Here is a 22079-nt window from a genome sequence, read left to right as displayed (position 1 = left end):
CTTTGGGCATCGCAGCTTCCACCCTACTTTTTGCCACGAGCGACGTCACAACTGCAAAATTGCAGTAAAATCATATTATGCGATTCAGGTATTAGAGTTGAGCAAAATGACACCAACCCCCATGGTGCACATGCCATTGACTGAAGCTCCATGAAGTAGTGATTGGAACTGATGGTTTCTTCAAAAATATTTGGCGCAGACACATTTGAATCGCATGATTTACAACAATTACAAAGAGGAGCACAAACTGGCTGACGAGATCAGTCTGCTCCAAGAGCTCCTAATACTGAAAGTGGTGAAAGAAAGGAATATTAACACCTATGAAGTGTAATAGATGATAACTAAGGAGAGTTGTGTGCGATAAAAAACATCAACAACATTGACAAAGAAAACATACTTTGAAAAATTTAATATTGTGGCTCTAGAAAACTTACATTTTATCACAGACAGAGTGGGGAAGCTCCCCGCTGAAGTGAAAAACGAACAAATGCAGTAACACTTATTCGAAAAAAACATGTTCTATTTATGGGAAACTTGAAAAATTTACAGAGCTTGTTTCAACTCGTCTTCTCTGGCATTCACGGTTCTCCCTGGAATCGCAAACACAAAATAAATGGAGGGGCTTCTCCTGTCGGGTAAACATTGGACACAAGATGAACGATCGTTGGCAGTAAAGTACCATGTGCCGCTAATCCTCCACTTTCTGCAGCCAATCTTTGGCAGCCCATTCATCCCACCACACTTTCGTTCATACAATGCCAGCAGGAAGGCAAGTTTACAATGCATTCTTCCACTAACCAAAGCATATTTACTCTGCCACAAGAGTGCAGAACTGGCAAATTCAGAAGCGACAATGAATCGCACACAAACTATACTGCCGTAAAATACAGAGCAAGCACCAATCAAAAATTTGGAGATAATATTGTCACGAATGACAGACAACGATGCAGGATGAAATGGAATGAACAAAAGAATCAATAGGCGAACTTGTGCCAGAAATGAAAAAGAACATGCAGCGAGTGCGACGACGACGGTGGCGGCAGCAGTCAGCGTAACAGCTGGTTATCGCGAGAGAGAATCAGGGAATGAGTCGGCAATATGGCGCTCTGTCCTTTATCTAGTGTGCTCGTCATCTCAAATATTCGATCTAGAATGTTTGGGAAAGAGCTAGGGCGACACTGACTAGGCAAGGTCATTCTGGCCTCGTTATCGTTAACGCTCGGGGTAAGAATCTGCGCAAATTTTCTAGATGAACGGAGAAGCTTATCTTCTTGATCATGCACGCGGACAAACTGAGGGATAGGTGCTTTCTATGCAGGAGTGCAAAAATCCAAAAGGAGCACACGATGGGGTGGGCTTCACCACTTTGCACCGGTGTGCTTGGAGAAGTGGTCGGCGGACGAGGTGGCTGCTCGATATGTCCTACAGTCGAATCTCGTTAATTCAAACTCGAGGGAGGCCGAAAATTTGTTTGAATAGAGCAAAGTTTGAATCCTCAGGAGTTTCCTTCCAAAGAGACACATAGGATGGGACCTGCACATTAGTTTGAATTATCTGCAAGTTTGAATTAAGAGAGTTTGAATTAATGAGAGTCCACTGTACTTATTTTTCAAACGTTTCATTAGTACTAGTGGGTGCGCAGTTACTGCAATCTGGATGCCTTCTCGGTATCTTACGGTATACGCTTGTCCTAAGCCGCTCACACTTTGAAGCTCCGCTACAATAATAATTCCGCTATCATATTGAAGCTTCAGAGAGTCACCGGTTTAGACTAGGCACTTGTTAATACTATGCAATGCAGCCTTCTTGAAGTGAAGATAAAAAAGACACCAAGCTTAAAGCTCTAAAACAAATTAAGGTAGCCAAGCTCACATTTAGTAAGCTATGTGTATTAAAAATATAGAAATTAATTTATTTTGAACAAATAGAAGTATGACTTTTAACAAATCTGTCCCAAAATAATCGGCAAAGAGGCACTGCTGCCACGCAATACTGCAGAGGCAGGCTGTAACACGTCGTTATATCCACAACAATGGGTTTCTTAGATCCCGAGGCACCCCGCGGTAGGCCGGAGCGGGAGGCAGCGGGAGGCTCAGGATCCGCACTGCTTGACCATCCGCAGGCACTTCTTGGCTAGCGCCATCTTGGCTAGCTTCTTGTTCTTGGCGACGCACGAAAACGTCTTTCCCGTCACCGTGAGCTGCACCTTCACCTTGTTGTTGCCCAGGAGCTCCGCCGGACTGAAAGTTCAGCATAAGGCAAAGAAACAAAACATATGGCGGGTATGCACTTGACTTGAAATTTAGTCATAGCTTCTCGATATTAGCACAATCCGTTGATGAGAAAGGTTCGTATGCCCAATTTTGTATGGAGCATGCAATCTACGACAGAAGCCTAGTGAATGATGCGGCAGTAAAAGTGCAGTCAGCTCTTTTTCGACAAAAGTGCAAATGAGCCATCTGTACTACTGCACAGGCAAATGCACGCAATCCAGCTTTGCATGGAATTGTGCTGGATTCCATGCAAATGCATGGAATCCAGCACACACTGTGTATCTGGACCTTATTCCAGAGCTGAACTATACTCCAGATCCGAGCCCAATCAACCATGCTCCAGGTCTGAACCGTGCTCCAGAAGTGAACCACGCTCCAGAACAGGACTGGGCCTGAACTACCAGATCCGGGCCAGATCGGAACCATGCTCCATACCAGACCCCTCCTCCATCCAGGTGTGCATCCACACCGGCCTCGACTCACCCAAACCTTGCGTCCCGGAAGCGCTCGGTGAGCTCCTTGACGGGGGGCACGGGCACGTTCTGGCTGAAGGACTCGATCTCCTGGCCGAACATGCGGTAGATGATGCGCCACACGCAGTCCAGGGACATGCCGCAGTCGAGGAACACGGCACCCATCAGGCTCTCAAAGAGGTCCCCCAGCGCCTTGGGCACCTCCACCTCCTCGGGCTCCTGACACTCCTCTTCGTGGCAGTAGTGACGCTGAAGGAGGAGGTGCGGCGACGGCAAGACCATCAGAGACAAACCGCACCGAACGAAAAAGCGAGCAAAAATTAGACTCGACCCTACAGCGAATGCCGGAGCAGACTGAGTGGAATACGAGGCAAAGGCAATGGCAGTAACACCAAAAAAGAAATACTTCAACCAAAGCCCTTAAAAAAAAGTGACCCGTTTTGAAACTTGATTGGTTCCTTCTTCAGCAGTGACGGAACAACGACCATCAGGTATTGAGATGTCATTTTAGGGCTTTCGTCGGAGTATTTACTTTTTATTACCACACCAACCAGACGGGTTTCTGTCCAAGATGTTTACATTGAAGACAACAGCAGCTCTATGCTTTGAGAAGCCTTGACACAGGTCTACTGATCTACAGGCAGGGATGGGCAGTATTTCAAATACAAGTATTTGAAATACGTATTTCAAAAACTTTGTGTATTTTACATTTGTATTTAATTACAAATAGGGTAATGTATTTGACGTGTGTATTTAAATACTAAAACGTGGGTATTTCAAATACAATACAACTTTGTGGGCAAAAATACATCCCTCAAATTTATTGTCACTGTCCAGAGCAGGAAGAAAACCATGTCCTGCACCGAATGCAGTGTCTCTCAACCAAGCACAAGCGTTCGGTGACTTTGCGATTACGGTGCTAGCCTAGGGCAAGAGAAGTGACGGAATCGATGTTCACAGGCAGACTGGCTAAATAAGTGCCTGTGACAACTTGTGAGCTTTCCAGCCTGATTTCCCTTCATATTTTTGCCTGGAACATTCTAAATGCGGGGGTCGTCCAAATTTTTGTAACTGGTGTGAGTTGCAACAATAAAAAATTCTCTAGCTAGTGCTGCACGTCTTGGTCGTCTCGGTTCTTCGTTGGTCTATACCAAAATGTAATCGACAAAAAAAGCTGCTTGAAGCTCTGTACTTTTTTCACCTATTACGTCCAAGCTGATTACATTTTTTTTTTGTGATTATATTTCTATTACGTTACTAGAGCCTCGCACACTAACTCCCGAGTGTGCAATGCAAAATTATAATGAGACACCCAGAAACCTGTTGCGGGTGCCCTGAAGTCGCTCACGCAGATTTTGAGGAATGTATTTGGAAAAGTATTGGGAGGAGATCAAATACATTTGGTTGTATTTGTATCTTGTATTTAAATACTTTTTTGGAAATGTAATTAGATTTGTAATTAAATACATTTTTGACGAAGTATTTTGTATTTGTATTTCAATACATATTTGCATGTATTTTGCCCATCCCTGTCTACAGGTATAAAAGAGCAGACCACAAGTCTTACATGCATTGGGCTTAGATTTTCTTTGATTCTCAGCTTAGCAACACCTTAAAAATGTCCCTGTTTCGCAACTATAATGCAGGTTGCTTTCAAACAAACATTTCTAGTTGCTCATGTCAGACAGCCAAGGGCTGTCTCGGTAACATGCTGGACATCCGGTGACCAGGCACCAGTCTAAGCTGCGGTCCGAATTCTCGTCCCCACACACCCACCTCCAGCACCTTCCAGTAAGTGTCGTCTTCCGCCCCGTCCAGAGGCGCGTTGAGGTCCGGGAACTCCTGACGTTCCTCCCGGTCCTCGTCCGGCAGCCCGCCCTCCTCGCGCTCCTCCTCGCGCGCTTGGGCCTGATAGTTGACGAAGCGGCCAATGGCGCTGAACAGGCTTGGGTTGCAGTGCTTGAAGCAGCCGTGGAGCTTGTACTTCACCACCAGCGAGGCGAAGAAGGTGTTGTTGACCAGCGACGAGCGCAGGTCCGTCAGCTGGCCCGGGTTAAACTTGCGGGGCAGCTCGTACAGGTAGCGTGTCACCAGGTAGTCGATCACAGCGTCGCCCAGGAACTCCAGGCGCTGGTAGCAGTCCGTCAGCCTGCACGAGGCGTGCCATCGCTCTTACAGTTGCCGGGCGCCTCGTCCAAATCTCTAGCGCGATACGATTCATGCACACCGAAGAGCCGGTAAGTAAGGTGGGTGCGTCACCAGAGGCAAAGTCGGGTAAGACTTCCAGTTTGGAGGGACATGGCCCCAACGACGACCAAAATCAAAAGACACTATTGGACGGAAAGGACAGCCGGTTTGATGCCAACGGTCTTTTTTGGTACCCCTTGGGGGCGTTCGCACCGACCGCGACCTCTACTTCCAGCTTCCATCGAGATTTTCTCATATGCCTGGCCCGAGCCGATGCGTCGCCTCCTCTCCTTCCTACCTCCATGGTTGCACTTGTTTATAAGACAAATGCAACATCTAATAATGCATGCATCTTATAAGACACGGCATTTATTGTGAAGAGCCGCATTCATTACAGGACTCTGTGGATATTGCGTTCGTCCTCTCCTGCCACTGACTCGCCCGCGTTCTAACCATTTCTTAAGCTCGTAAAAGTCCTTCGCACGGAAACCAAGTAGGGACTTCACCCAGTTTTCCTCGTGTACCTTACAATATAAATAAAGTCTCTGCACAGCTGCCGTATTTCGGAAGCTAAGCTAGCCAAGAATGCACCGCAGCCACCGATCGAAAAGCACAAAGTCCCGGGAAGAGCGTCGTTTAAGGAGGACGCTCCCTCGTACCTGTTTTTGTAGTAGGAGGCATGCGTGACCGCCTGCAGCAGGAAGGACCGGTCAACAAAGGTGTAGCCGAGAGCCCTCTCGACGTCCGCGACCGTGTCCGCCATGAGCTCCATCAGCGCCGCCAGGTCCTCCTCCGGGTGCGGGACGTGGCGCAGCAGCGCCGTTTGGGGCGGGGGGAAGCCCCAGAAGCCACGCACGCCGCTGCCCTCTGCCCCGCCCTCCAGGTCGCATTGCGTCAGCCGGACGCCCATCCACTTCATCACCTGACGTCCAGAGCCATCCGTTTTGGGAAGCACTTCACTAACCTCAACCGCTGCTTCGACCATGCTTAACTCTTTAAGTGCCACGCATGAGCAAACATACCCATCTGGTTTCACTTTGCTCCCTGCCCCTTCCAACTAAGCTGCAATTCTTTTTTTTTTTTTTTTGCGTTTTTGTTGCTGTTTGCTGGGTGCATCCCGACAAATCTCCAGACTTGGGTGGACCCATACATTAGCTGTACTGTAAATGAGAAATACTAAGCCTATTATTATTATTCCATCGCGCCTTTTCAGCATGTCCAGGTATCAGTCTCGGGACAGCTCGACGAAGCTCCCAGTTTGCCCCCTCCGAACAAAGGGGCACATTCTCAGCTTCGTAGAGGATGTTGTTGCACCGCCCATTTCCTCCCCTGCAAGCGGGTTTTCCGACTGCCCCTCGTAATGCCGGGAACGGAAGCCCAAGCGGGGGTTCCGACTGCCCCTCGTAATGCCGGGAACGGAAGCCGTTAACTAAGTCAGACGTTTTGGTGGCACTACGCTATTCAAGTCTGTCTTGCCTTGGCAAGACCTAGCAATGTGCCTTTTGCAGTGGGAACCTCCCTGGGGAACTGCGAAGCTGTCCTTCGTGAAGGCCACATAATAGTCTGATTTGCAATAAATAAGTACCGCTTTATTCTTTCTGCTCATGAATATGTGCCAAAATGCTCGTTCTGCATTCAAAACATCACCCACACGCTTGAAATCTTTGAAAATAGGGAAATGCCAGAGAACAAGCGCCCGATAAAAGCTGCCTGGCATAGGAAATAATAAAAAGAAACACGTTTCATAGCCCACATACTTTATTATTTATGTTTTGAATGTTCTAAACCGCCCGTAAAGATCCACGATGCAGTCGTTTTTATATATGTGACAGGACTGGCATATTAGCAATATATAAGCGTCAACGAAATGCTGGCAAACCTTGAACAGATTTTACATTCTTTTCGATCGTTATTTTACTTAAAATCGTCGCTCCTTTTTACAGACCTGCTATGGAACAGAGGCTTGGGTCTGAAATATAGCGAAGTTAAACATTGTTCACTGAAAAAAAAAAATGCAGTAACTAAAGCTTTTACTAACACTTTTACAATGTTAATCAAGGTACATACTATACAATACGACCCAAGTAACCAAAGTGTTCCACGTTATTTTCTGGCAAAGAGACAAAATGCACGCGCGTTTTCCCATAAAAGTGCACAGGAGCACCGCAAAAGTAGACTGGTTGCTGTCTGCTTCAATTTGCGTCGCAGAAATCGTATAGACGTAGCGGCAGTCGAACCTTTAGCATATATTAAAGAATTAAAGAAACTGTATGATTCGAGCAGACAAGCTTGCACGCCGTATGGCTAGACCTTGGAAAGTAGCAGGTTCAAAGAACGCGACTTTCGGTTACGGAGCGCCGAAGACGACCATGCACTCGGATCGCTTCCTTTTCCCCAAACTAGCACTGATTTTTTTTATTTTCCACAAACTACCAGCACGGTTTCTTGAACGAGCGCCCTCAGACACAGCAAGAGTTACCTTGAGGGCTCCGACGGGTCCGCACACCAGGAGGTAGGCTCCGATGAGAGCCTCCACCGAGTCGGCCACACTCTTATCCGGCACCTGAGCGGAGGTGCACACGGGCACGGCGCACGAGCTGTCGCGCTTGGGTGCCACGTAGTCCGGCCGCAAACACTCCGCCTTGTACGCCTGTGCAAATGACTCCAATTTACTTGCATTTCGAGCCAGCAGAAAGGAGAGAAGCTAAAGAAGTACCCCAGCCTTCTACCTAAAGGCTGGTCCAGACATTCGTGTTAGGGTGTGCTCAAGCGTCTTGCATAACGAATTTACACACACTTCTGACCTCGTATATTCTTACGCGCCCTTCTTTTACCGTGGGCTCGAAATAACTCGGACAATGCTATGAGCGACCACCTCCGGTAGATGGTACGTAGATTTGTTTTCGCGATCGCCGAAAAACTTTTAGCATAATTATGTGCAGGTTGAAAGTGTTCAGAGCCCAGCTGACAGATGGCGCCAGTGTGCTAAGTAGCGTGTCTAGATTACAGAGCTTTTCTGACACTCGATTGGGGTCACGTGGTTTATGGGCTTTATGGCAAAAAGGAACACCGATTTATGCTCGTCGAGGTTTTTATTTGAACGTGACCTATTAGAACCCAACTACCCAGAACACGATTTGCGGCTCGAAATTCGTTTTCTTTCTGTCCGAAAACAGCCGGCCGAGAATTGGCTGGTTTCAGTCGTGCCCGCTCTCTTTTCCGTGGTCACGTGGCATTCAAACTATGGCATACCAAACATATTACAAGTTGTGGGACATCTTAGGCAAACAGTGAGTCACTAAGAAGAAACAGGAAGTCAGAATCACCAGAAGGTTCTACCCACCTCATAAGCAGAAGTCAACTCCTCCGCCGTCACGGTGTCGAACCACTTGGGACTCTTCTGCGAGGCCCAGAAGGCAAAGTCTACGTCCAGCATCTTGTCCTCGCACCCTTCCGGAACGCGATAACCCGGCGGCAGCCAGTTCCGCTGCGGCTCAAACATCTCGGATGCCGCCGCCTCCGCGACCCCGATCGCGCATCCGAGCCTGTGCAGGTTCCTGTTACTGATGATCCGTGACCGCGCCTGCGTCAGCAGCCCTTCTTGCGCCGCCGTCTCCCCGCAGTACAGGTCGATGGTGACCGCAAACTTGAGAAACGAGTCTCCCAGCACTTCCAGGCGCTCCAGGTCAAATCCGTCCGCGGCCTTTGCAGACGTCAACGCCTCGAGCAGACGCCCAGGGCTCGGACCCGGGTTCCCCTCCAGCTCCGGCTGAAGTTCGAACGACCCGGAGATCCGCGGCATCCGAATCTCTTCCGCGTCGCCGTGTCCGCGAAGCAGCGTCCCGAACTCGATCTCCCCCTTTGCACCCGCAGAGGCTCTCTCGAACGACGCGCTCTGGAAGTCCAGCGCCGGCCAGTCGGCTTCGACGGTCCGCAGCCCGACGCCTGTCTCCGCGGCAACGGTGCACCGGATCTCCTCCGCCAGGAGCAGCTGATTGATCCGGTAGAGGATGCTGGGGAGGCAGACCGCCTTGCGCCACACGCTTGCCGGGATCGGGTGCACGTCGCAGAACTCGGCCACGCGGAGCTCCACGCGGTCCGCCGTCGTCTTCTTGGCAAACGCGTCGCCGTGGCGGTTACGAAAGCGCGGGGTGAGGAAGCTGAGGCGCACTTCCGTGAAGGCAACCTCGAGGAGTGGCTGCGAGCGGTCCGTCACCCGGAGGTCGTGGACGCCCGAGAGGTACTCGGCGAAGGAGGCGGTGCCCGTGGTCCAGGAGCTTTCGGGGCTGAGGTCGTCGCGCACCCTCTTGACGTAGTAAGTTTTGTGCCGGTAGTTGAGGGGGTGGTACTGCGGGACCACCACGGCGTCTTCGTAAGAGTGCCTCTGGAACTGGAACCGCTCGCCTGCCGCCGGCTTCTTGTGGCTCAACACGGCGTTGACGAGGGGCCAGTCTATAGCGGCAGTTCCGTCGCCTGGTGGAAGAGTTATACGGCACGAATGAGTAACCACGGGCCTCAGATAAACTACTTCCTGGTCTGGAAACTTGGGTGGCTTCTGCCCTAGTAAACTCCTACGGGGATTAGCACTGCAAGTGGCGCTAATCCCTGTAAGAGTAAACAAAATCCCACCATATGTGCGAGCGCTTCATGCCTAGGTCAGGAATAAAAAATAAAGGTTCCCCCGTCCGCTCGCCAAGATAAGAAGGCAGTACAGTGGAATATTTCGCCTACCCGAGGTCACAAACTGGATATGAGCGTTGCTGTTCGGCTGAAACTCGCGTTCAATCGGCCAGGACACGAGTTTCAGCCGAAGCTCCGTGACCGAAGGGGATGGAGGCGGCGTGGCCAGTTGGGGGTCGTATACCTTGCATCACAGGTGCCAGGGTGACGCAGTTGGGGGCGGAGCCGGGGTCGAAGGCGAGCAGGGGACGCTCGCGCACCCGCATCACCTCGTCGCAGACGAAGCGGTGGAAGTGCTGCAGCCTCTCGCACTGCTCCTTAGTGAGGTGCACCGAGCCGGCGCGCGAGACGGTCACCAGCTCTTCCCCGGAGCGCGTGAAGATCGGGAAAGATGGGATCTGCGACGGTAGAAGGATGAACGAAAGCGGAAGGTGACGACACAGAGTCGAGTGCTCCCTCCCCGTCATATTTTTCGGGCTTCGACTTCCGTGCGGTAAATTCAGACGAAGCACGAAAAGGAAACGAAACTAACAGAATGATGAGGCTGCGGTACGATAAACGTTGTCGCCGGCGCTTTGTGCATTTCTTGGACACTAAGGGCACTAATTAAAACATAATAAGCACATGCAGAAATAAGAAGTGAACAAGAAAAAGACAGCAACACGCAGACCGGAGGAGAGAGCGGTACAGCAAAGGAAGAATGCAGACCACAATACAAATATAAAGTACGAAAAAGAGAAAAGACGGCACTACAAAACGTATCAGTGAGAGTATGAGTATAAATGAGAGTATCATGGTGAATAACAAAAGAAGACTGCCATATAAAAATAGAGAGTATGATGAGAGAGGAAAAGACAGCAATGTAAAGAGGTGAAGGTGGACAGAGGGCAATGTAGAGAGGGTTAGTGTGTAAGGACAATTGCGAAAATACAAGGCACAGAGAACAGTGGTGAGGGGAGTAAAGAAGACAGAGAGCGATACAAAGGGAAGATGAGGAAAGGAGCCAAAGAAATGAGAGAGCCCACCAGGGGCATGTCCTCCCGCAGCAGCATCCCAAACCAAAGGGGGCTGTCCTCGGGGTCGACCAGGCGCTCCTTGCGCCAGTTTTGCAGATCGGAGGCCAGCCGCTCCAGCCGGGTCGTCAGCACGTGCAGTCGGAATGTGCCGGGCCCCGCCAGCGGCGCCTCCCGGAACAGGCGGCACACCTGGCACGAGAAAGGCCGCATCGCGCGGAAAGTTTCCAGTTGTTAACGCCCGCTGATGGTACGGTCGAGGCTGGTTCGCACGTTTCTGTTGGCTGCATCTCAAGCAACCGAAACGACAGCATCGACCAACTGCTTCCCAAAGTTACTTTTTGCATTGCTTGGCACGTTGTGTGCAGCGAGCGCTTCTCCCAATGACTGTGTCGATGCCGTTTCAATAACTCTGAACGCAACTATCTGAACCAGGCTTCATGCATCCAGATACAGGCTTCACAGCATCAAGAATTGACGTCACGAGCAGAATAGGACAAGACCGATGACAACACTTGCCCCACTCACCTACCCCCAATGACAGATTGTGGACGGGAAATGCCGTGGCTACAGAGCCAAAGTGCGAAGAAAGATGTAGTTGAAATTCTGTCAAATTTGCGGCTGAACCAAGTGCTTTGGGGGGGTATAGCCACGATGAAAGTACTGACTTACACTCTCTACCACCATAGATCATTCTAAGAAACGTTTAGCCTTTCCACTCTCGTGAAGAAGGAAGACCAGAGGAGTTGTACTCGATACACTACCACAACGCGCACGCGCCCGTTTCTTCCTGTCCGACACACCGCCGATCGTCGAAACGTCTCCGGCGAACCAGAGTCGGCGCACACGGCGCTCGTGACGCCAAACGGGTAATCCACGAACTCCCTCTGGAACATCGCCGTCACACCCCGAACTGTTCAGCAGTCATGGAGTGCAGTCGTTGCCGGACCTCGCGCTTGCGCTTGGCCTCCGTGGCACGATCGTCGTCCATGGCGTTGGCCCGCTGGCGCCTTTTAAATCGCTGTTTCTGTTCTCGGTGGCGGCTTTCCAGGCGAGCGATGTGCTTTCTTTGGCAAAGGAATCTAAAGCGCTCGACGCAGTGGAAGTCGAGGCGACAGCGGCTTTGCAGCAGTTAGGGACCCATTCGCGCTGCTGCGTACGTCACCACTCCTTCCGCAGCCAGTCTTCTTTCCCCGAAAGGGCGCGCGGCCGACCCATCCTAAGTCCAAACCGAAACTGACAAGACCGTAGAAACAGCGTGCAAAACAGACGAGGATGAAGAAACACACGTGACGAGCGCTGCGCTCGTTACGTGTGCTTCTTTTTTGACGTCGTCTGTTTTTCGCGCTGTTTCCTACGATGAATTCCCACCAACACGCCGCCCAACCATTCTTCTATGATAGCTGGAAAGGTTGGCACCATCTACGAGCGACGGCAGCAACCATACTGGTTGTGTGCTTGCCGCCGTCGCTTAGAGATGGCGGTAGTTGTCCAGAGGCGTTTTTGTCGACAAGTGTTTCGTACTGGACTCGATCTCGGGAACCAAGCCCTTAACAGCTCCGCTGTAAAAAGTCATAGAAGTGCACAGTTATAGTCGAACAATTGCCATAGAATAGCTTAACGAGCAATTAGACTGCTATTGCTGCGCCTTGTGCTGGAATGCACTTGGAGGTCGTAGTCTCCAACCAGCCCTTATTCCAACGTATTGCAAAAAACACTCATAGTTACTTGTCCCACTCAGCGAAAAAGCGGCGTATATGGCCATAAAAATATGATTGTACGGGACGGGCCACTCAGTCGTATGCTCAAGGACAATGCTGTCCTTGGGGTTGTCCCAGAGGTCGTTCTAGACCTCTAGGACGACCTCACTTGCCCTATTACGCGAAAAAGCGGCATTGATGTGCCCGAAAAATGGCCATAAAAATATGTCATCAAGCATGCGCCGCTCACGCTCAAGTGTGGGAGCGTGACGTCACTGCCAGAGCACCGTGTGCAAAAGGTGCACTTGGGACTTCATCTGTGCTCGTTGTGTGCTTCGTGCGATGGACTGTGAGGCGACCGCATCTACATCTACGGCCTCGACATCAGCAGCTTCTACATCTACGGCGGCTCCCGCAGGCAAACGTGGCCGCCCACGCAAATATGCTACAGCCTCCTTAAGTGTCCTCTAGGCTTCGTTCTCGAAGTCATCCTAGAAGTTGTCCTAGAAGACGTTCTTGACGTCGTTATCTAGGACGTCATCCTCGACATCGTCCTAGACGCCGTTCTTGACATCGTCCGAGAGATTGTCCTCGGCGGCGTCCTAGAGGTCGTCCTAGATGCCGTACTTGGTGTCGATCTCTAGGACGTCGTTCTAAACTTTAATATGTGTAGAAACATTACTCGAAAACATTTCTCCCGCTAGACTATAATGCTTTCACCTTCCTACATCTAAGCAGTCTTGAGTGTCCTCCTGTAATTTTTTTTATATCGAGTCTCACTCTGTACTTTTAATGCGAAAGCATTAACTGCCTCATGGAGCGAGCCGACGTCATCAGCTTTGAAACCACGCCAAACGGCTCCCAAATCCTTCTCCAAGTCAAAAAAAAAAAAAATGAAATGAAATCTATTCATTTCATTTCATTACATGAAATGAAGCCAGCTCCCAGCTATGAAACTGTAACCACGCACAAAGCTAGCCATGGCACCTTCACTGCTTCGATGCCATTGGCTAGCACGCGTCGACCAGGCTCCCATTTGTCGGACACGCAGCGCCAGTCAGTGAGCCAACACGTGTGAGCAAGAATGATGTACATGCTTTCGCATTCACAAGTCATAAGAAGTGCTTAGGTGTACCCCGATCTTTCTTAAATTCGCATTCTTTTCACGAGAAGGAAAAAGCATAAACATGCAGCGTGCAGATGCTCCTGCCCTCACCCTCTTGGGGTACACCCTCCTCCTCTTCTTGGTGCCAGGCTTGGGGACCCCCGGCTGCTCTGCCTCCTCCTCCGGCTCTTCCAAGAGGGCCAGGGTGCGCTTCACGGGGAGCAGGTTGTCGTCCAGTTCACCTGTGGTCGCCAGACAGAGGCCTCGGTAAGACACCACGCGCATTGCACACAACCGCTAGTTTCCCCCGACGTCTCCGAACTATCCTCACCCATCTGGTGCAGCCTCTTGCAGGTCTCGAGAGCAGCGGCCATCTTGGCGTACCTCTTGGTCTCCATGGGCTGGCCCTGAAAGGAAAGCAAAACAGTTGGGAATCAAAAGTTCTCCAAGTCAGACGAGACAAAAGTCAAACGTGCACAGATGAACAAACACCAGCCTGCTTGCAAGAATTCCATTTGAATGTGTACACAACAGAAAAGCAGCTCTTTTGGGTCAAGTTTTCACACTGCAAAAGTGTGCAAGCAAACACGTTGGAGGCAACAAAAGTGTAGAGGATATGCAGAAGGGACGGAAGTACAAACATTAAAAGCCTAGGCATGGAAAACTAAGTTTAGCAGTGCACTCTTATCTTGGTCTTTCTGCATGCAAGCATATATGTCCGTTGTCCCTTGTCCAGAATTCGTTTTATTCTTTCTGCGTCGAGTCAATATAATATTCCCTATATTCTTTATAATCCTTATAATATTCTGTGCAACCTTGTCAAGGCTAGCATGGCTACTGCGGCGCAAGCATGCAGCTTCACGAATTCTATTCACACATGCCCTCACCCAAAGAGAACTTATTAAGTGAAGCACTCGCGCAAGTAGCTTGGACAACACAAGCTGTGCCAGCCTCCTCTCTGGGGATACCTGTATGGGCTCCTTCAGGGGACTCGTCATGGGCAAGTAGACAGTGCAGACGTAGTACTCCTTGTCTTCCCTGTTCACGGGGAGGATGGTGTAGTCCGGCTGCAGACGGGTGAAGATGTCCGACGGCAGCTTCACGCAGTACCTGCACATGACACAGGCACGAGAACCTGAAGCATACCGAGGCCCACTTCGGACGGGGTCATTTTCCCCAGCATTTTGACATTGCAATTCCAGCAACACAGCCCCCCCCCCCCCCCCCCCCCCATGTGACGTTATCATTAAAACTGGTATATTCTCGCATTAATTCGACGCAAAGTTACGCATTAAGAATGTGTTTTTGCATCTTTAAACGGTGTTAAGAATACTGTTTGATTTCCCTAAGACCATTTTGTTGCAACACTGAATAACCGCAAACTAGAACCAGGTATAGAAATTACAGAGGAGATGCAAGCCAGCTGGTGAACTTTCAACATTGTAAAACCCGAGACATAGGACAAAAAGAGAAGAAAAAGTGAAAGCCGTTTACAACTTCCTGTAACGCCGAATTAGAGCGCAGCTCTTGAGGAGGAGGAGGGAAGGGTACTGGGGGGGTCAAGTGACCTTGGGTGGGGGTCACGTGACCTAGGGGGGTCACGTGACGATGACGATGCGGATACCGATGACGTCATCAGTGATGATGACAATGACGATGCGGATGCCGGTGACGTCATCAGTGATGATGACAATGACGATGCGGATGCCGGTGACGTCATCAGCGACGTCACTGATGACGTCATCGGCGACGATGACGATGCGGATGCCGGTGACGTCATCAGTGATGATGACGATGACGATACGGATGCCGGTGACGTCATCAGTGACGTCACTGATGACGCCATCAGCGATGATGACGATGCGGATGCCGGTGACGTCATCAGTGACGTCATCAGTGATGATGACGATGACGATGCGGATGCCGGTGACGTCATCAGCGACGATGACGATGCGGATGCCGGTGACGTCATAATTAATGATGACGATGACGATGCGGATGCTGGTGACGTCACCAGTGACGTCACTGATGACGTCATCAGCGATGATCACGATGACGATGCGGATGCCGGTGCGTCATCAGTGATGATGACGATGACGATGCGGATGACGTCATCAAACGTCATCAGCGATGATGACGATGACGATGCGGATGCCGGTGACGTCATCAGTGATGATGACGATGACGGTGACGTCATCAGTGACGTCACTGATGACGTCATCGGGGGTCACGTGACTTAGGGAGCCACGTGACTTTGGGTGTCACGTGACCTTGGGGGTCATGTGACCTTGGGGGTCAAGTGACCTTGGGGTGACCTTGGTTACGCCGACGGCGACGCCGCTCAAGCCGGGAACGGGCCCCTAAGAGCTGCGCTCTAAAAGGGGAGACCTGTGTCTGTGTTGTCCCCTTTTTTCTTCTCCTTTTGTCCTACCTCTCGGGTTTTACAATGTAGAACCAGGTGTTTACTTTTAAACACCACCCCCACATGAGGGTGACATGAAGATATGTGCCCGATTGACTGATGCAAGCTCCGAACGTCTCCAGAGCTGCTGGAGTTGCTCGCCCGTTTCGAGCCGGATCTCATCCTAGCAATTAGCACTGTAGTGCGAGTATCTAGGGGACAACTTGCCAGCAACCCTGAAACAGCCCTAAGAATTGCCCCACATGAAGCGGGCCCGAGCATCTTGAGTATCTTGATCCGGCGTGAAACCGGATAGCCCCTTGTTTCCGCGTGCGATTACAGTCAAACCCGTTTATAACGAACAGCAGGAAACGCTATGATCAGTTCGATATAGCAAGTAGTTCGATATAGCAAAAACCATTTACAACGAACTTCCACAATCCGTTCGTTTTAAGGCAAGAGCTGCTTTCTTTTTCATCTCTTCACCTCTGCCTTGTAACACAGCGCTGTAAAGTTGTTTTTTTTGCTGTTTTTTCTTTTTTTTTGCATGCGTGCAAGCTTTTTAATTTAGCTTATCTCCCCGTTTGAATCGCTCCTCTTCGTGAGCAGACGCTTTGGGATTAAAAGTTTTTTTTTCTGTGCGTGCGTGCAGAGTGTATTTTTTAGCTTTCTCCCCTTCTGAATCGCTTCTCTTTCGCAACTCGAGCTTTTAGAATTTTCTTTCTTTCCTACTTCTTTCTTGGGGGAAGAGACAGGCTAGAAGAGGATTGTATGCGCGTTTTTGGAAGCCTTTCTGGGGGAAAAAAGTTTGATATAGCCAATTTGTTGTTTGTTATAAAAAGTACTTTTTATAACCATTTTTATATAAATTTTCCGCGAGTTCGATATCGACAATAATTCGCTGTATGTGGGTTCGTTCTAAACGGGTTTCACTGTATCTCGTCCGGACTACCAATATCTGCAGGTCGTGAAACACCCAAGTGAACATCGGTTTAGCTGGAACTGGATTATGGAATTGGTCCCAGCTGAATCCAGCTGGAAATAACCCTTAATCCAGCTGAATTTAACTGCATTCAGCTAAGACCGGTTACATAATTCAGCTGGACTCATTTTCCCCTGGCCTGCTATTGGCTCTAGCACTGTTTATTCTGTTTTCTTACTACCAAGTTTCTGTGTTCAGTCCCAGGCAGGCCTGACTAAGCAAATTGTTAGTCTCCTAAAGATAATTCTTTTCCAGTTTGCTTCACTAATTAGGTGATCAGATTATCCGGTCCAGAGGAGGAAATGGAATGCAAGCCTCACAAGCAAACAAAAAGCGAGATAACGGTTCCACTGTTCTGCAACCTGAAAAGCTAGTCCAAAGTCACACATGAACATTACATGGTCCAAACAGAAAATTGTTACATATTATTTTATTTATTTATTTTAAATACCCTCAGGGCCACGAGGGCACTGCAGAGGAAAATGACTTAAAGATATATACATATATATAAATATATATATATATATAAAAAAAAAAGCTAGAAATGAAAATATTTATCTGTTAATAAAATACTAAAATAGTGGCATTATTAAGGAGGTGGCGTAATCAGATAAAGCTACCAGAGACGCTGGAAGGTGGTTTTAGGTAAGCGTAGTTCGGGGTGCGAATGAACCGTGAAAAGACGGCGCCACGCGCCTTACCTATTCACCAGGCCGATGGCAGAGGTCATGGTAATCCTGGCCGCCCCGTCCCGCTTCACCGGCATGTAGGGCGGCAACATCTCGTCCACCGCAAAGCTGAGTACCACCTCGGAGTCGAGGGGGGCCTTGCGCTCTCGACACTTGTTCATCAGGAGCTGTGTGCAAAACGTCCCACCCGTGGCACCTTCTGCTTTTCCAACAATGCGGCCCACTACAAACTCAAAAATTTCCACCATTCTTTAAATAAAACATTTAGGGTGCAGCGTTCCCGACGCTACCGGACTCAAAAGCACTGTTCTGAGTTTACTTTCTCGACAGAAATCTTGCATTTTCTGGAACCCTGGTTGTGTCCACCCGAAACTCGGCGCTGTTTGGGCAGTTTTCAATGTTTGCGATTTCGGATATGATTCAACATCACCAAAGTTAAAGCAACGATGCGGATGAACTGGGTTAAGGGCCTCGGAATTCTACATGTTGCACCTGAAGAGCTTTTCTAGCTCCTCATATACAATCCCTCTTAAATTCAACCACAAACCAAATTACACCGACCACTTATGCACTGGTCAAGCCTTCATAAATCCGAGTTTCTGGGACATATCCAACCTGGAAAAACAATTTTTTGTTTTTCCAACTTGCTGATTAGGAGAACCCTAATCAGCATATTTACTTGAGAACATGATTAAAAAAACGTCGAAACTGCGGGTAAACGACACAACACTAAAAAGTCTCTTTTAGAGACTTTTTAGTGTTGTGTCGTTTACCCGCAGTCTCTGGGTTTTTTCAACCATGTGCAATGTACACCAGCTCGTTTGCGCCCCTACATTTTGAGAACATGTTTTTTTTTTTTTTATATAGTTCATGTGCATTCCTATTATCATCAAATCCCAGGCAGCAGAACTCACACATATGTGCAGGTGCTAAAAGATGTTCAGATTTCCAGGTAAATGCCCGATCACACACCTCTGTTTACTTACAACAGATTGTGCCACCTCTTACGAGAACACACTGGTACTCTGGAGCCATCTATAAGATGACCCTGGAACGGCATTTCACCAGAGCGAGGGTTTTGCGGTATTCGAGAAATAAAATCACTCATCACGCGTACATGATTAGAAAGGACCGCATTGAAAACGTTGCGTCAATTAAACACCTGGGCGTCCACCTAACAGCTAACTTATCATGGAACCTTCATGTTGAACATGTAACCCACAAAGCTTCCAGAACTCTTAGTTAGCTTGAAATCAAGAGCGTTTAAGAAAACAAAGAAACTAAACTCCTTGCCTATACTACCCTCGTTACGTAGCAGTTGGATTATGCATCCATCATGTAGCACAGTGGTTCCCAAATAGGGGTCCGCGGACCCCAGAGGGTCCGCGAAGCCACTTCTGGGGTCCGCAAGACCCTCAACAAAATTTTTTTTTTGAAGCGCGAGTGTGTCACGTGTTGATGAACTGGCCAGAATGAAGTGATGTGGCACCTTTGTTTATGTTTCTCTGCTACGTAGCAATAAAAGGCATCTGTTTCATGCTCCAGATGTGTTAACTTACTAACGTCCCCCCCTCCCTCCCTCCCTCCCTCCCTCCCCTTCCCCCCCCCCCCCCCCCCCCCCTTTTGCTGGAAGGGGTCCACCATCACTGCCAGCGGTCCGCAAGGGGTCCCCGACACATCCATGGCTGAGAACCACTGATGTAGCACACTCATCAGCTTTACTTAACCAACCATATTGAGGCACTTCAAAATAAAGCTGCAGGATTTATAACCCGCGACTTCTCCCGTACTTCCAGTTTGTCCAACATGAAACGTAACCTCAATACAGAAAATGTATTGCTCGCATGTCATTTTCCCACAAGCTCTATCATGGATCATCTCCCTTTAGGACCTCATTCATTCGGCCTGCACATCGTATTTCGTCTCGCATAGATCATCACTTTAAAGCCTCGCCCATCTTTGCCCACACTAACTTGTTCAAAAATTCCCCTCTGGTTCTTGCCATCTCCGAATGGAACGGCCTGCCCAGAGAAATTGCGTTAATCGCTTCACCTGATATGTTCATTAGTTCTTTAAGTAATATGTACCAACTTATATAGTGCTGCTTGGTGTCATGTTTTCATCCAGTGTTCTTGATATTTATATTGTTTATTGCTCGTTTAACATTATTTGTGCCAACTACGTAATTGTTTTTTTTTTCTACTTGACCCAATTGTACCAAACCTTGTACTATCGCTTTGCCCCCTGTGTAATGCCTGTTTGGGCCCTTAGGGTAAATAAATAAATAACTTTATGACATTATCAAAAGTTTTTCTAACAAAAAAAAAAAAGATCTGCAAAAAAAAGACAGACATACGGAAAGCTAAGTGTTCCACTGCCCAATAAAAAAAATTTCTACATTTTTTTTTTAAGTTTTTTAGACGAATTAAGGCGAGACGCGGGTCTTAAAATGGTAAAAAATCGCGAAATTTGGGGTTTTTCAAAAATCACATGTTTGGATAGAATATAGTCTGAAGTACCTGCCTGCCAAGTTTCAATGTCCTATTTGACGTCTAAGTATAAAAAAAACGATAAATACGATGCCTCCGCGACGCTCAAATCGCGAATCAAACGCAAAAAATAGTCAAACTGCGCGCCCGCGTCGCTTCACGACCGATCGTCGGATCGCGGCCATCTTGGTCTTGTTGGAGAGCTGGTTCTCTTCCCTACGTCCTCATCCCACTCACTATCGCGACAACCTTAGAGAGCGTCCGCATTCCGCGTGTTTTCACGACCGGAATAACGATTGCTCATTGGCCCGCGCGCGTACGTCACGGGTACGTCGTGCCGCGCGCGCCTGTCATAGGCCAAGACGCGCCCCTTTCCACTTTTGCTCCTTTCCTCCTCTTGGCGCGCGCGCCTCCAGCAGCGCAAGGGGATCGCGGAGAAGCGTCGTCTGCTTCGTTTTGGCCCGTCGCTTTGTTCGTTCCGCGGCTGAGTGCACGTTGTTTCGAAATCGTTTACGTTCGCGCGTTCGCGTCGGACATCGTTGGTTTCTCGCTACGAAGTTGCGGGAGTTTTATTTCGAGCGATCGAGATGCCGGGGGACTCTCGATTGAAAGAGAGTACGCGGCGGACGTTCGGGAGGAAGACGCGACGTGCGTGGAACAAGCGGAAGACAACACCTGCAAGTGCGCCGCTACGATCTGCGCCACTGCCGAACGCATTGGATCTGCCGGGACCATCGGCTAGCCTTCCCGTTGACGATGCTGCGGCCTCAAGCTCTGGTCCGGATGGCTCAAGTTTTGCCGGCACCACTCGCGTCGACTCTACCTACTACTCCACGGCCGAGCAAGCGCAGCGCGCCGAGCGATCGGAGCAAAGCAAGCGCGTTTTATCGGAGAAGTCGGCGACCCAGCGGAAGTTCGATCTGCTTGAAGTCAACGGATCATGCCAAACAAGCGATGCCGGGACCCAGTTTGTCATCGTCGACATGAAAGTCCTCAACGACCTCTTCGCGCACGCGAGGTGTGGAAGCTGCGGTGTGGGATCTCTCACGCTCAGCAAGGCCGCGGACAAGGAGTACGGCTTGGCCGTCAAGCTTGTGCTCGTCTGCAGCACTTGCGACTTCCAGAAGAAGCAGTTCTCCTCTCCCAGGGTTGCTGGAACAGCAAAGATCACTCCCTTTGAAGTGAACATGAGGGCCATGAAGGGGATCCAATCCATTGGCAAAGGAGTGACAGCCTTGGCAGACTTCTGTGCCTCCATGAACATTTCTCATCGGGGCCTGCACCACAAGACGTACCAGGGACACCTGAAAACGCTTGTGCGGGCATGTGAGAATGCAGCAACCGACAGTGAAGCCGCCAGTGTTGCTGTCGTCAAGGGGCTCTACACAGGCTTTATGAACCCCATTGGCAACATCGATGTCATCTTCGACGGATCATGGATGACCCGAGGACGCAGCTCCCACATTGGTGTAGGCTGCATTGTGGAGTTGTACTCTGGCCTCGTCATCGACCATGTTGTGTACTCCAACTTCTGCCTTGGATGTGCCTTGGGACCGGAGCCCGAGGACGATGGCTACAGCGACTGGTACGCAACCCACGACTGCCAGAGGAACATTGACTGCAATGCTGGCCGTATGGAGGTGGAGGCTGCGCTCACAATGTTCCAGAGGTCTCTGACCAAGCATGGTCTCCGCTACACCACCGTCCTTTCGGATGGGGACAGCCGGACATTCCATGCCTTGTCTGAAGCGAAGGTTTACGGCTTCATCAAGATAGAGAAGAAGGATTGCGTGAACCACGTCCACAAGAGGATGGGAGCTGCCTTGCGCAACGTTGTTGAGAAGAAGAAGGCACAAGGCGAGTCACTTGGTGGGAGAGGAAAGCTGACACAGGAAAAGATCAAGAAGATCACTAACTATTACGGCTATGCTCTCAGGAGCAACAGCCATGACGTTCCAGGGATGAAGAGGGCGGTGGAAGCCACACTCCTGCACATGACCTCAACAGACAGCGCCCCAGACCACAGCAAGTGCCCCGAGGGAGCGGAGTCCTGGTGCAAGTACAACAGGGCCTTGGCAAACAGTGAG

At 49.6% G+C, this 22079-nt stretch overlaps 1 protein-coding gene across 1 annotated transcript in view; it reads right to left on the bottom strand.

Annotated features, from left to right (window-relative positions):
- Nucleotides 1-379: 379 nt before the first annotated feature.
- Nucleotides 380-22079, bottom strand: part of LOC120848261 (endoribonuclease Dicer) — a 35198-nt gene continuing 13498 nt past the window's right edge. Inside the window, exons 9-20 of the mRNA XM_040220220.3 lie at nt 17516-17670; nt 14400-14541; nt 13763-13838; nt 13543-13673; nt 10639-10818; nt 9798-10011; nt 8277-9406; nt 7413-7583; nt 5593-5855; nt 4523-4895; nt 2757-2995; nt 380-2240 (exon numbers count right to left, since the gene is read on the bottom strand). Coding sequence (XP_040076154.2) covers nt 2093-2240; nt 2757-2995; nt 4523-4895; nt 5593-5855; nt 7413-7583; nt 8277-9406; nt 9798-10011; nt 10639-10818; nt 13543-13673; nt 13763-13838; nt 14400-14541; nt 17516-17670 — 3222 coding nt within the window. The 3' untranslated portion in view covers nt 380-2092. The remainder of the gene's footprint in view (nt 2241-2756; nt 2996-4522; nt 4896-5592; nt 5856-7412; nt 7584-8276; nt 9407-9797; nt 10012-10638; nt 10819-13542; nt 13674-13762; nt 13839-14399; nt 14542-17515; nt 17671-22079) is intronic.

This window comes from Ixodes scapularis, unplaced genomic scaffold, assembly GCF_016920785.2.
Source record: "Ixodes scapularis isolate PalLabHiFi unplaced genomic scaffold, ASM1692078v2 PGA_scaffold10__122_contigs__length_95168666, whole genome shotgun sequence".
Lineage (NCBI taxonomy): Eukaryota > Metazoa > Arthropoda > Arachnida > Ixodida > Ixodidae > Ixodes > Ixodes scapularis.
Note: the sequence above shows the minus strand (reverse complement) of the source record. Positions and strands in the feature narration are given on the sequence as shown.